The 18,125-nt window shown below is 37.1% G+C and overlaps 1 protein-coding gene across 4 annotated transcripts in view; it reads left to right on the forward strand.

Moving 5' to 3' along the window:
- The window catches only part of COL19A1 (collagen type XIX alpha 1 chain), a 203,936-nt gene that overhangs the window by 156,905 nt on the left and 28,906 nt on the right, over positions 1-18,125 (forward strand). For all 4 annotated transcript variants that reach the window (XM_055810411.1, XM_013299754.3, XM_055810412.1 and 1 more), the window contains 11 exons: positions 2,011-2,052; positions 3,158-3,211; positions 4,022-4,075; positions 7,711-7,764; positions 8,699-8,752; positions 10,219-10,263; positions 10,843-10,893; positions 10,979-11,023; positions 12,065-12,091; positions 15,083-15,136; positions 18,043-18,087. In XM_055810411.1, coding sequence (XP_055666386.1) covers positions 2,011-2,052; positions 3,158-3,211; positions 4,022-4,075; positions 7,711-7,764; positions 8,699-8,752; positions 10,219-10,263; positions 10,843-10,893; positions 10,979-11,023; positions 12,065-12,091; positions 15,083-15,136; positions 18,043-18,087 — 525 coding nt within the window. The remainder of the gene's footprint in view (positions 1-2,010; positions 2,053-3,157; positions 3,212-4,021; positions 4,076-7,710; positions 7,765-8,698; positions 8,753-10,218; positions 10,264-10,842; positions 10,894-10,978; positions 11,024-12,064; positions 12,092-15,082; positions 15,137-18,042; positions 18,088-18,125) is intronic.

The following is an 18,125-nucleotide window of genomic DNA, read 5'->3' on the forward strand; positions in this document are numbered from 1 at the left end:
GGCTTCAATAAAATTTTGAGACTGTCCTCATGAGGTTTTTGTAAACAAGCAAGAAATGATCTCGAAGTAATTGCCATATAGTTAATGCTTATCAAAAAAACATGGATATGAGAGTCTATCAGTAGATTACTGTCAAACTTGGAAGGAGAGGTCTCTCCCATGCCCTGTTCTTGTCAGTGATGCAATTTTCGTAGGATAAGTAGATATAAACTCTGCAATTAGACTGGGAAAGACTGCTAGCTTTTTAAAGATATAATAAAAACTTGAAAATCAGAGATAGTCTGAAGTCAACAAGTTTAAACTCAAGATAGATGAGCATAAAGTGCTTAACAAGTAGAATAAGTCTAGAAGGCACAGTGCACTGTAAACTAAATGTGAGTAAAAAATCTGATGCCAGTGTTAAACACAGGTCTACATGGTAAAACTTACTAAAAGGAGAGTTATTTCCCTTTGCTCTCTTGAAATACTCTTCTTTCTGAAGAGAACATTTTAAAAGGAAGATGTATCAAGCAGGAGTGAGTCCAGAGAATTAAGGCCATTTTAACATTTTCAAAAGACCAGCATGTGTCATACGCTTACCCAGACAGCATACACAGCAATGACTCTACAGTATGTGTGCAGTTAGGCTGAATTTGCTATACCTACAGAGCAGACAAACTGTATGGCACAAATGCAGTAGGCTTGCCCTCATACCTGGTGTGCCCTTGCAGCTGTATGCTAGGACCCTTTCACACTGAAGGTTTGGGGACCTGTACCATAAAATGATATTGCAACTAGAATAAGAACATTAGAAAAGAGGAAAAACTGGGGAAATTACACTTGTGTAGTCCAGCAGAAAGGCCAACAGGTGACATGGTAATAGTCTGCCTATCTGTAAAATGTTTTCACAAGGAGGATGAAAAGTCGGGCTCTGTAGGGATGTGGTGGTTGGTTTTAAGCCTTGTTACTGGTTTTTAAGAGCAGGTGATGTTGTCTATGTGCAGATTACTTTTGTGCAGAGGATAGACTTCCTACCTTGCATGGTTATGTCCTTAAGTTATGTTAGGTGGCTATGTCTCAACCAAGAAAACTCCTCAGCATGCTTTCGAAGGTGGTGATGCTATCCTGTAAATGGTTTACTCCTGATCACATGTATAGTTAAGGACATTCAGCAGCGCTTCTCTTGAGCTAGTATTTGATACCCATTGCTACCACTGACAGTTCCTCTAATACGCTACAAAAGTGTTTACATTTTATTTTACTTCTTCAAGATGGAAATTATTGAAACAGACTGAACAAAAACAATAACAAATTTTGAGTGTGTCTGATTTTATATTACGCCCAGGGCTATTTTTGCTTTAGCAATTGCAAGAAGCAGCATTGATAATTGAAGAGTCCATTTGTGAGCTAAGCTGATGATAACCAGTGCAATTGGTTTTTACAGGGAGTCTTTAAATATGAACTTAATGGCAGCACTTGGAAATCTGAGTTATACTGCAGTACAGTGTAAACCTATTGATTGAGCTTTAAATGGGTTTCCTTTAGTATTGGTAGCAATTTAGTGATGGCACCACAGAGTTTTGCACTAATTCTTAATGTTTAAAGACAGGACAAAACACTTCATACGTTGCTCATGTTGCTGTAGCTGGAGTATTCCCAGTATCTGAACTAGTTTATTGAAGTTACCTTTGGAATCTCCACAATATATGCAACAGTTCACAGTAGAGTCAAAGCCTAGGAGAAAGCAGAAGGAAAAGAAATGAAGATAATCAGGTGAGAATAGTCTGTGAGACATTCCAGTAGTGGTAAGTTTTTGCTGGTATGCTACAAAACCAACAATATATTATTATTGTGTTAAAGTCAAATTTACTATTTTCTGGAGTTATGCTGTTGTCATGGCATAAGGACCTTAATTGAAATTGTAACAGAGAATTGCATTGTTAGGTTGGTTAGACAATGATATTTAACTGTATTTGAAACCCTAAATTTTATTTTGAGTTTTCATTTGCAGCTGCTTTTTTTTAATTTCAGATTGCACTGCCACTTGTGGGAGACATGGGTGCTATACTAAAGGTAAACCTATTTAGAGGTTAAATATCTTTGTTCACTATAAGCATGCTTTTTAAACCAAAACATGTACTTGAAAGTTTCTATAGGTTCAATTCAGACCTACTCGGCTAGCCTAAAATAATTTTGAGATTTTACTTTTTTTTCATTTAAAAAAAATACTCAAAAAATGTATTTTATAGGAATATTGCAAGGTGACATTTGAACAGTATATGAGGTAGGAGCCAGCAAGTGCCTGTTTAGCCCATCCAGTCCACAGTATGAATTGCTACAATATTCTCCATTCTCTGCTTTACTTTATAGTGTCAATATTTGTAATATACCAAATGGGGGAAATAGTCTGGAATGTCTAAGGTATTATTTTGAACAATAATGAAATTTGAAGTGATCTGCAGTATTCTAAAATGAAAAGTGTGCTCAGGAGGATTTCAATATGGGGAACACACATAATTTCTGAGGAGAGAGATTATCCTATTTTACTGCCCTTTATTAATATATGTATTTAGGATTCCCAGATTTGATTTCTTTTAGGTCTTTCTTTAAGCTTTTCCTTGATTCTGTCTGTTTATAATTTTATTGCCTTTCTCCTCTGTGTGCTCTTCTATCTCTTTATGATTTCTCTCATACTGCTTCTTTATGCTTCATTCTTAATTTCTCTGTGTTTTGTGGATAGCACTTCTATAAGATTGTAATTTAGCTGGAGCTGGAAAATGCTTCTCTCAACAAAGCAGAAATCATTTACTTTCATTGTAGATTTGAAGCTGGTGAGAGTAACAAGTAACCTTCATCTCAACCTAATCCGTAAAAGGAAGGTGGTTTGCAGAAACCTAGACGCAGGTGTGTCTGGGGCTATCCAGAATGAAGTCATTTGAGTCCTCTCAAAATGAAGCTAAAAATTTGTTAGCATGGTTTGAGTGTGAGAGATGGGGAGGGAAACAAGGAAGGATATCTGAAGTAGTATGTTGTGTAGAAGAGACAAAGGACTGAAGAGAAGGCTTTGGGGTAAAGTGAAGAGATGGTCACAAAGGCAGGAAGGAAGCAGACTGTGTGATCAGATCATCTGCCTATGTCACAAAAATGGTTGTCGCTTTGCTTTCTGTCTGTTCTTTAGGGTGATCCTGGTACGAGAGGTCCTCCAGGCATCCCTGGTAGAGAAGGGCCAAAGGTAAGTTTTGAAGAGTACTTTGCATTGCTTTGTTGCTTGTTAAAAGTAGGCGGCCAGACTCTTACCTCTGACAGTCTTGATTTTTTTTTTTTCTGATCTTTATCCCTGTAGCATCTGAGCAGCCTGAAGTTTCAAATTGTTTTTATGGTTCAGCCCTCTTCCTGTTTGTTTGCGTTTCCTCTAAGAAAAGTGAGCAAAATAGCCTACGTTGAGTCCCAAGCCAGGATAGCTCTTCTGTGTCTTGCATCCATTAAAGCTAGCTCAGATTTGACTGTCCAGTAATGCATTGACATCTATAGGTTTATTTTAGATGAGTTAATCACGCAAGAATCTTGCAATGAAGAAGGAAACATCCTGTATCTCCCTCAAGTGTGCAACAGCTGGACTGCCCTGTGCCTTTGCACCATGTTCCCATGGGAGTAACGCAGCCATCTGTTTCAATGAGACATGAAGTTTCACTGACATCAATCAAAATTCTGCTCCACTGTAATCAGATCAAATGCCACATGGTCTGGCATATAGATATCTGCTATAGTTGACCCTAATTCCATAGAAGTGTACTTTCTCCGTTTCTGCTTGCATTTAAGCTCTTTGTTATAAAGATGTCTCCATCAAGCCTTTTAGCTGGTTTGCCTACTAGGTAAAACCCACTTATTTCTTTTCACCTCGATGGGAAGCATATCTTAAAGCTTTTTGCTGTAAGGGTTTCATGCTAGCATATATTAAATGTGGGTCTTAAAATGCCCTACAGAGCATGAAATTCATTGTTCTCTAACGGAAAGTATTTGTTTGAATGCTACATTTCCACAGGGGAGCAAAGGTGAACGTGGATTTCCTGGGCTGACTGGAGAGAAGGGCGATGAGGTAAAATTATGTCATTTCCATAGTGGTTGCATTCTTATCTGAACCTGAGTAAAGATCTAGACCAAGAATGAAATGCACAGAATGTTAGTCTGTTCTTTAAAACCGCTGAGATAGTTATGTATTGCTATAAATAGCCCTCAATTCTGAATTTTTACAAAAATATTAAGTGCTATTATTCAATGAAATAACATTTATTTAGGTTTTGGTTGAGGATTTTTGCTCATTTGTGTATTTTAAAGCCTTACATACATTTAAATGCTAGTTTTTAAGAATATAGGATAAAGCAATGAATAGATAAATGCCAAATATTTTCAGAAAACACTTCATGTTTTATAGCGTATTTGCTTTCATTGTGTTAGTCCCTCTTTAGAATTCACTTTCAAAAACATTCCATTAGACAAATACTCTGATGGGAATGATAATAGCAGCAATTACTATTAAGTGGAAACTGGAAAATGTTTGAAGAGACTGATTTTAAAGTATTTACAGTATTTTGCATCATATACTGCATTCTTAGAGTTATTTTTATGTCATTATGGAAAATAAAAAAAAGGCATGTGACTTGTGGTGCTGAATCCAAAATAGCTGCTATAGCTCTCATTTTAAATTGAAATATTTGCATTTAACAGTTCAAGAGCAATCTCTGTCCAAAAATAATCATCAAAACAGAAGCTATTAAGCAAATGAATCTGAGTAAATAAATTAATTTCCTAGTGACCTTAGCCAACTGAAGGGGTTAAAATAAATAGTCTATTACAAAATATTCTGTAAACACTTCAAAATTCTAAAATACTTAACTGGCACTGTTAAATACGTACTACTCTCATGTAATTTGAAAGTGCTGGCTATAAGGGAAAATGCTTGGAAAATATGAAAAAAATTTAAAGCTTATTGATTGAGGGGTTTGTAATTCTTTGAGTGTTTTACATTTCTTTGGCACTAAGGCCATAACATAGTAAGAATTTTCAAACAGTAGTCGAAAGAGAACATTTTCAAAAAAAATCTGTGTTCATCAGGATCCTTGGCTTCTAAAAGTCAAGAGTTATATGAGGAAAAAGAAAGATGCAGCAGAAGCATTGGATATGTATTCCTACTACTGCTTTGCCCCAGAATTTAGCAGATTGTCAGATTAAATTATCATGCTTATTTTTCCTCCTGTTTTCACACAATCTATAGAGCTCATTATGGTTTTGCTTCTTAAAAGCAAGTGCTTCCTAAAGTTTAATTTAGAACATATACCTTAAAATGATGGGGCAGCCATAAGCGAAGCCCGAGCAGAATTTTACTTAAAAAATAAATGGGAAAGTAACACATCCTTAGCGTGCCCTGTAGGGTACCTCTACAATTCAACCCTAACAATCTGAGGCATTAGTAAAACAGTTTCAACTATTCAGATACTATATAACTGCTGAAAATCAAGTGAGATACTAGAGACAATTACAAAGGTAGTAAGGGAAAGGCAAGATTATAACTGGCAGTTAGTTGATTTATTTTTTAAAGGACTCCAGAGTACATTCATTCTAATATTTTTTTTATTATTATTGATTTAGTAGGGTGTTGTGCTGTGTTAGTAAGTTAGCTATTCACATGCTGCTTTGCTGTTTGATAACTGGTTAGCTGCTTAGCTCTGACATCTTTAGTGTTTAGCAGCAGCTTTTGATTATGACATTATGAGGGCGCAAGTGAATTTATTTTCAGAAACACACATGAAAGAATTTACAAAGTTTAAAAACAACTCTTTTACAAATGTATGAATTTTGAAAGAATGCATTTATTTTTATTTTTATGATTTGGTTAGCATGAGAATGGGAAGAGAGATTGAGAAGCCCACCTGAAGCTCTTTGATATAGGCTCATTAACTTTCATGTGCTTTTGAACAGCCCTTTAATCTTTGTTGAAGCTTTGTTTGAAGCTCTTTGTTGGAGGGTTTTTCTAACATCAGTAATAAGAGTTACAGAAAATATTCCTTTGGCTTCGTATTCATTTTCTGGGTGACTGTACAGTCAAAGTAATTAAAAATGAGCAGAGAACACATTAGCAGTTGGATTGCCACTCCGAAAAGCTGCAGAGGTGGATCAATGTCTTCCGTATAGGTGCAAGAAAGGGAAAATCAATGTGTGTCTCCATCTCCGCATCTTTCCTGGTTTATTTCTGTCTGAAGTTTTTCCCTCAGTCTCTCCCTCAGAGGCCCTATTTCAGGGCTCCACACTGCTGTGGTTTTCTAGACTACCTCCTTAGCCATGTCTTCTTAAACACTGCATTTAACGTGAGAAATACACTTTTTCTGAGGTGATTCCTCCTGTCAGAGGGTAGGCACCCTGTATGTTGGGAGAGGGGTCTGCCGGAGTCAAGAAATTACTCAATATGAGTTATGCATCTTGCTCATCTTTATTGGCTTCTAACACTTCTTATATAGCCTCAATACACAAGCATGTTCCCAAAGGAAACATATAATTGGTTATTAGCCCCTAAGCACGCGCTGCTCACACACCACTAATTATCATGATTGGAACAAGCATTCTGTCCTTGCAGCTATTTGCATTAGCTATGCTTTAGCCTTGCGGTTTGTTACTCCCTTTATCCACATTCTGTTCCCCATCTCCCTTGGCCTTGCACATGTCTTCCCTAACAGCTGCAGCTTGTTACAGCCACGGCCTGTTATTACAATAAAGTTACTTGGTCTCAGGATTCAAGAATAGATCAAGGCCGCTGTCTTGTTAACTTCAGCACAACAACTTCAGCACAATTCTAATTCCAGTACACTTCTAATTTCAGGCCTGGATTGTGCACTCCAGGCGTGGTTTGTGCAGACCCTCAGGGGTTCCGTGGCCACGCTTCTGCAGCCATTCTTCTACACCTGTACAGATAAAAGTAATCACTGCTTGGAGGGACCTGTTTCCCTTCATGGATTATGGGGGGAACCAAGAGTAATTAGCTCTCATTAGTACATGACTTCTGCATGTCTGAAATTGCACCTAGGCCTGGTGTGGCAGAGAAAAGACTTTAGTGGCTTGCAGACTTGTCTCAAATTCTATCTGTATCCACTGTAGTAAGTTGCACACACCTGTGTGTTTTGTAAGTGGATACCGGCATCCATCGATTTCCAGGCAATCAAGCAGAGTAAGAGCAGGAAAGTAGGTCATTAAATACCATGAAAAATGTCATGTTCTGTTATCAAAAAGGCAAAATCTATATATCAGGCAGAAAGCATTACTGCATATAGATAGCATCAGGTAACATTAAGAAGTCTGAGTAGATGTCTTCTCACCAGCAAAAAAAACTTTTAATGACAGAAAATTAATCTCTAAGGAGAAGCCAGAAGCAGAAGTTGTCTTGCTTTTACCTGCACAACTAAAACCAAAAAGATATATAGGACATAAGGCAACAATCTGAAAGGCTGAAGTACAAGTATTATTTATCAGTCAAGCAAGAAGTTGCCTCTAACTTTGTTCAATGATCTCTCTCCTGCATGGTGTTTTTTTTCATTCCTAAAACTAATGCCAACCTTGTAGATGAAAATACACTCTAATATAGTTATATTATATAGTTATAACACTGCTGGACATGCTGAATATAAGTAGTTTTTGAGGTATAAGTGGGAAAGGAAATAAGACATATGCTCTCTTAATTTCCAGGGCCTTCAAGGTGCTCCTGGACTGCCAGGCATGCCAGGACCCAGTGGACCATCTGTAAGTGTGTGGTGTCATCTGTGACCTAATGTATCTCTGCAGAGGTTGCTATAACTATCAAGCAAAACTTCATATTCTTAGCTTCTTTTGGCTTTTTGAAGAGTAATAAAATCTTACCCATACTGGCTCTAATAAAAGAAACTATGCTGTGAGCTGATGTTGCTGAAAATACTGTTATTGTCTGAGCTCAAAGTTTATGCAACTTAAACGGATTTGGAGTTTTGTCATTACTAGCGAGTCTGTGAGGTTACATGACTTACAACGTGAAAAATTGCAGTTGTTTATGTATTCTTACCCAAGTTACAATAATAATGTTAGTAATAAAAATCTAAAAATAATTCCAGCTAGGCATTCTATAAACATTGAATGCTGAAACCAAGTAATCACTTGGTTTCACAATAAAAAAGTATGAGAATAAGCTGATGATATTACAAGTCACTGAAAAATATAATTTAAAATGTTGGTATTTCTGGGAAAACTCTTTGAAACTTTTTTAAGTTTTATTTTCTACGTACTGGCTGGCATCACATTAGTTAGTATGATCATTATTCATTCCTAGGTTGCTGGCAGTACTAATGCTTCCCTTCTTTCAAAAGTTGTAACACATTTAGCAAGTTTAATGTGGAATATGTAAAATGGTATTTTAGCAGTAAAACATGATTCTCAGCAATATAGAGAGGTGCCAGTAAGGTCAGTGCATTTAGTCTGCCAAGGTGAAAATGCAACCACAAACATGAGTTTTACCCTTCAAAGGGCTTATCAGAAGGACACAGCTGCTGCATCAAACAGAAGAGAAATATTTAAACCTGGAGGAGCAGCATGATTAGGTTTCAATCACCTTCAGAAAGTACAAGCTTTAAAAACTAAACCGCAATGCAAAAATACTGTATTTCATTGTTTCTTAACTAATATAAACCAATACTGTGTTGTGCAGGGAGTCACAGGACGACCTGGACATCCTGGTCCGGCAGGGTCAAAAGGCGAAAAGGTATTCTTTCTTTTTAGTCTTGGTAAAAATCTGTGAAGGTTCTGCAATCCCCTTATGCTCCTATGTTTCAGGTTTTTTTAACAGAGATGGCAAACAAGAACCTGATGTACATTTCCAAATTCATTTTTATTTGTGTCTTCATGCAATTACTTTCCCCAAACAGATGCCATACGTCTGGGCTTGTATTTTGAAGCGTAGTACTTGTCGAGTATGTAAGTTAGAGAATGAACTCTAAATATCACATATTATATAAGATTTATAAAAGTGAAAATACATTTGTGAGATAGTATATTTATGAGACTAGTTACTACTTGCTGTGCTTCTCATTCTTTTACCAGTATTGTCAAAAGTAATTGCATACTTCAAAAGGGCTTCACAAGTAGTGAAAGTTATTGAATAGAAGTTATTCTGCAAAAATATGTATTTCCTTTATACTTAATTCACACTGTTATAGCAGTGTTTTTTATCAAGCAGTCAGTATTATCCATTATAAGTAAGAGGTCACATTAATTTCTTGGGAACCTCAGATCAGTGAAATACACCAGGCACAAACTTAGTCTGCTGCGATTTTTTTGCTGGGACAAGTTCTCCATTTTGTATATGAATACACTTTTCTGAAATTTTTTTCAGCTTTAGCCTGGAGTTTTCCAGGCATAGCACTGCCACATCCATGTATGTGATCCTACTAATACTCTACAAAACCTTGATTCTAGTATGAGTAAGAAAGGATACTATTTTGTAAACTCTGAAATCATGTCAGTATAAAGACTAATTGAGACCTGTCTCCTTGCAGACCATAGTAACAAAAATTTACCACACTTACTTCCTTTCTACACAACTGAATGCAAAACACAAGTCTTTGTTAGTTCCTTGTTTACAGTTCACATACTGGTGGGAATGAGAAGCCACTGCTCTGGAACTAGTGTCTCATCGGTAAAAAAGGGCAAAATTCAGATGTCTGAAGGGTGATGAAGTAAACTGAAATATAGCCAGAGTGATTTCCTCCTCCTTCCTTCATATGGAGAACACATTTTAGAAATGATCATGTAATATCCTTTCTAAAGTATAGTATTTCTGTTCCCTGTGAAGTGCACCAAATCATTCTTTGGAGGCTGACAGTTTCTATCAATTAGTGGAACCATTTGGAAATTACCCTAGCATAAACAATTACATTTTTCTGGTGAGCTAATTATTGCCTTTGAACACTTAGCTTGACTTCTGTAGCCTTAATAGTTTTAAATATGCAGCCAAAGTGTCTCACTGACATATGTTTAATAAGATCCAATGAAGTCACTGAAAAATTCTGGCAGACTTGTTCCAAATAATACAGTGCTTTTAACTGAATCATAGTGATGAGATTTTGGAATCTCCTGTTTATTGTCACTGTGGTCATCATAGCTTGGGTATGGAATAGCTCTGGACATTAGTTACAGTAAATTAGTTCAATGAATTTCTTGCTGTACTAGGGTAGTGAAGGTTCGCCTGGGAAACCTGGACCACCTGGGCCTCCGGTGAGATTTTTTTTTTATATTTTGAATTTTATATTAGAACAATAGGCCTGTGTGTAAAATGTAATGTAATATAAAGAACTGACAGCTAATCTAATATATATTAATAGTGCAAAAAGACATCAATGTCTTTTTGCAAAAGGATTCTCTATTCTTTTTTTTTCTTGTGATTCATCACTGATTAAGTTCAGGTTGCTAAAGCCATCCTAGAAACTTCGTCAAATGAGTTAACCTTGGTGTCCAGTGTTGTTACGGTAATTTAGACAGCTTGGGTCTGTGGACCTCACTGGACTCCAAATTAGCTGGATACCTAACACAAATTAAATCCAGAGTATTATAATAATAATACCAAAATGTAACATACACCAAGATTTACAGGTGTCTGATTTTGTAAATCAAAAAATGTCCCAAGCTGTATTGGTATGTATCTTTTGTTCTTACTGAAATGTCTGTAATCTTTGAAAAACGGATCAAGAGCAAAAATGATACCACAGCTTTCCTAAGCTATGGGGCTACAACAGGGTAAGAGTTCTGCCTTTATAATTCATAGTTGTGATGCTTACATGATTTTTATGTTTAAAGGGTATGCCTTACAATGAAAGAAATGGAATGAGCAGCCTATATAAACTCCAGGTATTTCTCTTCAATGCTTTTTTTTTTTTTTTTTTGATCAACACCTGATTTTGGCCCAACTCAACTTTTAAACTTGCTGTTACAGGGAGGCGCAAGTGTTGCTAGTTATCCAGGTCCACCAGGACCTCCAGTAAGTATTAACAGAAATGTAATTTCTAATAGTTAATTAACATAGTAACAGAGGATTGGTTAGTTGCATGCAGTTTTGGTAAGTGGCATGGAGTTTGATTTTATATGTGAAAGATAGAAAACATAAGGACGTAATTAGTATGTAGTATATTATGAAGTATGTGATTTTATGTGTCCGTCAAGCATTTTAGCCCATTTTGGAGAGTAGTTTAAGTATTTTACCCTAGAAAATAAAGGCTGCAAAAATGGTACATCATTTTGTATTTGACACTTTGGTGAAAGTATCCTAATATCCTAAAATGTGTAATATATATTTATAGTTAGTGATGGTGTAGTTTTGTAACAGATCAAATTTGGTGCAGGAAATTAGAAGTTCTTGAATTCTGATCTCAATTCTGTTACTGATTAACTGTATGCAGCTGCAGTGAAGAAAAAAATGTGTAAAACTAAGAATTACATTGTGTCAGTAGTACAGGGCGCGTGTCTTCCATGCTGCAGAGTTCAGATGCGCCACCTTGCAGCTGGACACTCTTGCTTTGGTTCTGTGGAGCCAAAGATGCTGTGCACTTATTTAGGACCTCCGTCTTGTTAGTATCACAGGCAGGTTCTACTGTTTTAAGATGATTGTCATTTTGGTAACCACATAAAAATGTTGTAGCCATCAGTAAGTGCTTAGGGACGTGGTTTAGTGGTGGACTTGGCAGTCTTGGGTTAACAATTAGACTTGATGATCTTAAAGGTCTTTTCCAAACTAAATGATTCTATAAAGTCTATGAAGCATTACATTATGTTCCATTTGTAGTCACGGGCTTGCACCAGATCACAAGAGCAATTCTTGGTATTCTGGAACAGCAAAACAAAAACCAAATGTTACTGAAATTTTACACTATATTACTCAACTGAGAGGGGTGGATCTAATACTGATTCTAAATGCACTGCATAAGCAAACTATACTCATAATGCAGTAATAAATAAATAAAAAAAGTCATCTTATTGTGTAACTGTTCTTTTGTAAATGTTTTTCCACTTCATTTCTTTACAGGGTCCAAAAGGAGATCCCGGCAGAGTGGTATGTATGTATGTATTTTTTTGGTCATGTTAGACAACACCCCAAGTAGTTCAACACATGATCCTAGTCACAAGGGTGGAAGGGTCCATTAACGTTCTTTAGCAGGTAGCTTACTTCCTGCAGAATCAGTACCTCTGAAAAAGCCCTTTTCATTGCCAGGCTTGCAAATTTTGCAACTTCTGATAGATAGTTCTAAGTGGTAATATAACAAATGACTGAACATATTATTAACTGCTTGTGGATTCATCGCTGCCAAAATATATATATATATATATATATGCCGATATATTGCTGCTAGATATATCTAAGGATAAAGGATGTGAAATAAAGGTAGAAGATACCTTAGAGTTATTAGATTTTCTCAACATTTAGTTTGAAGATTATAAGGGAGAATGGACAATGTGCTACATCGTGATGGCTCCTAATAACTAGAAGTTGGTGTTTTGTTTGAAAATGGCATGACTATTACAGTGTGATCACGTTGCTTCTGGTGAGCAAAATGATGATGGTCATGGGAGCCACTATATCTTGCAGCTCTAAGTCTGACATTCAAAAGCGTATCTATTTTAACTTTTTGATATTTTTTTCCTTTAAGTAGTGTGTTATGTCCTTTTCACATGATCTTTCTTTAAAAATTATGCAAATGGACAATTTGTGCAAGACTGGAGCAGTTGCGTAGAGCTAGCCACCAGCAGAATGTAGATCCAAATCCTGACTGGGTGTGCATTTTTTCCAAAGTCTTTGGCATGTGTATGCAACTTGCCTTTATAATAGAGAAACTGTATTTGTCACTAGCTTGTGATTTGTCACTACAGATCCTAGCCTTGAAGGTGACAAAGTTGAAACTTGCAGGTGTTGTGTCTTGATGACTGGACGTCAATGAAAATACCCAGAAAGTATGATAGCATCAAATGTAATTTTAAATGGATATTGTTTTAAAAATTGGAAGGTGCTTCCACAGCAGTTAAAATTTCAGTACATTTGTGTACTTCTTTTTCAAGTCTATGGAACATCACATAACTGCATAGTGGTAGCTACAGCACCACAACACTGCAAAGCAGTGAAACAGGTACTGCTCCTTCATGGTCAGTGTGGTAGATCTGTGTCTAGCAGACCTGTTTCAAACTTCAGGCAGTATGACTGAATCAGGATGAGCACCATGTGTCAGCTAATGGAAACTGCTGAGAAAAATATGCTGATAAAAGCAGTAGAAGCTGAGATAGGAATAAAAATTGTGCCCAGTCAGGCTGTGTTCCCTGTGATCTGCTGATAAATTGTCTACTTGATAAAGATCAGGAAACTGAAGAATGTTGGAGAGATCATTTTTGAAACAAAATCACATCCCTTCCAGTAAAGAACAGAACAGCTATGTCTGTTACTCATGAAACAAATTGCTACTTCACAGAAATACTTAGGGAGTTCCTTAACACACTCAAGAGCTCATTCAACCACCAAGGAGCTGACACTTGACCTCTCCAGCTGCTGTTCTGTCTTTGTGTTGTTAGTCTTGGACAAAATAAATAAGGAAATGGTTCAGTCAACATCTTGGATGCCTGGTACTAAAGTATCGGGTCAAAACACAACACATAGACTGTTTAAATGTCCCTAGAGACTGGTCTTGTCTGAACACATCAGGTCACAGTATTTGGAAAATTATGATAATGAGTGTCTTCTGCTGTTGAAGGATTCATGTCTTCTGACTTGGGTCCCTATCATGGAGTTTTTCTCTTCAGTGTCAGTGTGAAACTACTGAGAAATGTCTCTGCTCATGAAAGGAGCATGCCAGTACCTTTTGGTTGCATCTTTTTTTCCCACCAGTGCAGGCACAGAACAGTATCTATGCAAAAACAGCAGCAGTATTAAGTGCAGCTAGGTCAGACTAACGCAGCCAAGATCAAGGTGGTATGGGAAAGTAATATTTTCAGGAGATGGCTAGGAATTAATCTATCATGCATGACCTGGTGCATAATCTCCACTCAGCCAACCCATGCAGGGCCTAGGGTCATGTCTGATTCCTTGCCAAGTGTTAATGGAAAGACAGCTATATCAGAACCCGAACTTTGATCTATAAACCAATGGGAAAACTGTGTTCCTCAAGGACAATAAGGAATCCAAAACAGAACCCCTCAGCACTGACAGACAAACATGGAGTTATGAGGTAGTTTCCTGAAATAGTTGATTAATCTGTTTTCAGAAGAAGTCACAAAAGCTCTTTTTTGTTTCACCTTAATGCCTAGAAGCTGAATACATCTTTCTCTATCAGCATGCACTTCCTGCTTAGGAAGTACCATCTCCCAAACAGAGCTTAGGTGTGGAAAGTGAGATCTGTAAGAGACTTCATGAAATGCAGATGGGAATTTGCTGTGGCTTTTTATTTAACTGAGAATTACTGAAATGCTGAAATTGTTGACTGTAGTTTAAATCTCTGTGGTAAATTACCTATTTTATTTTAAAAAAGCAAAAGGATTAAAAGCGCCTCCAAACTCTACACGTTAAAATTATTTCAGTGGAGCATGTTTCTGGTTTTATTTCCAAACATGAAGACCTACACAGGGACCTAGTTGGTGTGCCCCTTGCTGCAGAGTAAGCTTTGTTTAGGGAACAGAGCACAGAATTGCTTGGAGGTTGGTTCTCTGGTTGACAGTTTATGCTTATACCCTTGGGCTCCGTGGCCTGCAGGTACTTTAGAGTTGACCTTGGCTTGCAAGAACACTGGAGGGCAGTCTCCCGGATTACATGCTTCATCAGAATTCAGATTGTCGTTGCAAATATTTGGACAGTGCTTCTAGGAAAAGCTTAATTCGCAGATTAAACTAAAAGTAAACTAAAACGAGGCATAACAAAATCTGTTCTCCTAATAACTGGTTAGCTGTTTTACTAATCTCGTGTTAAAGAATCTGCGGTTCCTTGCTGTTCAACATTTCTCATGTAGAGTATGGAAATTCTAACGTATGCAATTCTCTTTAATTTTTTAAAAAAATAAAAAATCAGGGAGACCCAGGAGCAATGGGATTACCAGGACTGGAAGGACTCCCAGGTGAAAAGGTAGGACTCTTAAAAAGAAATCATGGCTTCTTAGTGGCGGCTATCTGCAGCTAAACGTTTCCTGAAATCTTGTTTGAATTTTTTTGTGTAAGTTAATGTTTCTGTGTGGAAAATATTTGCATATTTATATGTATTTCCTTTTTTTGCTTTATGCAGATCTAAAGCATATACTCACCCAACATAAACTTCATTTTCCTCAAATTGAAAATTGTGTGTAGGAGGTCTTGTAATATTTTGTTTTCTTAATCTGGCAGAACACAACCATATACTAAATTATATATTTATTACTTGATAGTAATATAGTTAACATGTTCCTAAGTATGGTCGCTAGTTCTTTATTGAACATTTTCTTATGCTTAACAGTCTGTCATGTTCTAAGACTTACAGCATAGTTAAAGATCTGAAGAAAATTTTATACCTGAATCATTCTAGACTTAGTGCATGCAAGACATCCATACAAAAGAAAAAAGACTATTTCAGATGAGTGTAAAAATATAGACGAGTAGAAATAGAGGGAGAGACTATTCCCTACAGTTCCTGTTGTATTGCATCCTGCTACAAAGTGAGCAAAAATCTCTCTTCTCTGGCTGTTACTCATTATTCTAAAAAAGGCCCCTTGTTTCTGGTTTGCTTTTCTTGCACTCCATACTACATGTGTGATGCCAGTGTAGCACATCCCGAACCGTATCATATTCTCCAGCTCCTTCCTGTAGTTCGTCTGCATTCCAGTGCTAGGAAATGATCTTTTCCTTCAGCCGGTGGCATATTTCAGCCTTTCATTTACTAGTTGTGGAGGCTGATACGAATTTAGAGAAATGCTTGTCACGAAATGCTAAAAATTTCAAGATTTTGGTATTAATTGCTAAGTGTTGCAAAGTACAAAAAACTTGGTGGAGAAATGAAAATATCTGTAAATTATGTTTTCTATCAGTGAAAACAGATTGATTTTGTTTATAGCTTCTAAATTTAAGAAGAAAAAGTAAATACTTCTTGAAAATGGAATATTTATCAGCATTTTGAATTACATGTTATTCAATGACCTCATACAAAAATAGTTTACTGAAACTTGTGTTTCATCAAAAAGCAATGTAAATTAAAAGTTTCACTTCCGATACCACTGTGCATTGCTCCTACTTGTGCAGAATGGGGAGTCACAGGATCTAAGATGGATGTCTGTACTAGATGTTTAAATTACATGAGATGATTCTATCTCTGGAAGACTACAGTTTACAAGCAATTAAAGACTAGTCTGATTTCTAAATTAAAAACACAGGTCTAACTGAAACAAAGTGAGGACAAGAATTAAATAAAGGGAATAAACATTGGATCAGGTAGTATAAACAAGCTAAGTGAGTGTTTGGCCCTTTCACAAAGTAAAAATATACCCTTTCCATAACTAACTTTGGTCAAAATTCCACATTTCTGGTGCAAATAAATGAGCAGAGTCCCAGAGTCTGCTGCCAGTCCCCACAGTGTAGTGCATGCTAGTTTTTTAATTTAAAACTATTAGGTACCTCTGTGTAACAGAATGCCATCTTCCACAGACAATGTTGGCTGTAATTTCACGATAATTTCATGAACTGGCTTAAGAAACTTTGTGCCCTTGGGGTGCAATGTCCCTTCCCTCACCTGTGAGGATACACTGGTTTGTGCAGCCACGCTGCAAATCACATTGCTGAAAGGACCAGAATAGTCCTTAAAAGAAAAAAAGTTGCAAGGGGAATGTTAGGAATTTTGAGCTTCACTGTCAGAGCTGACAGGTAGGGGGAACACCATGATACAAGTTCTGGGTCCAGAATAACCACAGGGACAGAGTGCAGTGCCCTGCCGCAGACATTCAGTGCTCAAGTGTTCCTGAGGTGCACGTTGTGTTCCTCACGGAGGGGTGAACTTGCATTAAGTGACTTCTCTTAGCCTCCAGAGCAAGAGAGGTTGAACTGTGGCCTTTAAGTAAGCTTCTCCATCCAGACACAAGGTCAGACATTTCACTTGTCATCTGTGTAACAAAGTGTTTCTAATTCCCAGCATTATCATTACATTATGTTGGTGGAGCTTTTGCAAAGCAGCCCCAGGTAACGTAAACTCCACTCACAAACTATTCCGCTGCTAGTATAGCTTTAACTGTGCCAGGACTTTTCTGGCATGGTTATAGAAAGTAGGTGCCTGATTTTTTTCTTACATTTCTAACCAGCGCTACGCTAGCAGAGTGTACTGTTACAGACCCATACGTGTCAGCAGCGAGTTACGGCAAATCTCATTGTGTAGGGTCTTCCCATTGGCGAGCTCTGTCTGTCTGCTTTGGGTTATAGTCCTCTGAAGAGAAAAAGGTGAATTTGTGCCCATAACTCATCAGCTCCAGCAGAAAAACCATTGTCTTAGCTTAAAGCATAGATGAAGCTGGCTGTATGCTAAAAGGAGAAACTTTGCCCTGGAAGGACCACGGCACAAGCAGATTGAGGATGCTGTCTTGCAGCAAATGGATGACTGCATAGCAGGGAGGCGAAAACTTCTTTGAAAGTTATATCTGAAATACGGGGACATTGATGTGATAGCGAATTACCCTATGTGAATTGTAGTCATTGTCATGACCACAAATGATTATTTGGAATGCTACAGATAAGTCAGGCGCTTTGCATCCCTTTTCAAGGAAAGCTTCAAACAGAGTATAAGGGATAGCATGGAAATTATGACATTATAGAAGAGAAACTAAACAAAGGATTTAAGTTACTTGCTCAAGTCTGTAAAATGAGTCAGTAGCAGAGCTAAATATTAGCATTCAGCAAAGGCTGGATCTTGTCCTCATTTTCATTTCATTGAATAATCCTTCTTCAGGCTTTAATGGGAATCCACACACAAATTTCTGTTTTGAGTGTTACCATTTAAGTATAGATTTATCTTTTCTTCAGGGTGACCGTGGACCAGCTGGCACACCAGGAGTAGCAGGGGCACCGGTATGTATATTCATTAAAGAAAACTCAGTTTATTAGAA

Source organism: Falco peregrinus, chromosome 7 (assembly GCF_023634155.1).
Source record: "Falco peregrinus isolate bFalPer1 chromosome 7, bFalPer1.pri, whole genome shotgun sequence".
Lineage (NCBI taxonomy): Eukaryota > Metazoa > Chordata > Aves > Falconiformes > Falconidae > Falco > Falco peregrinus.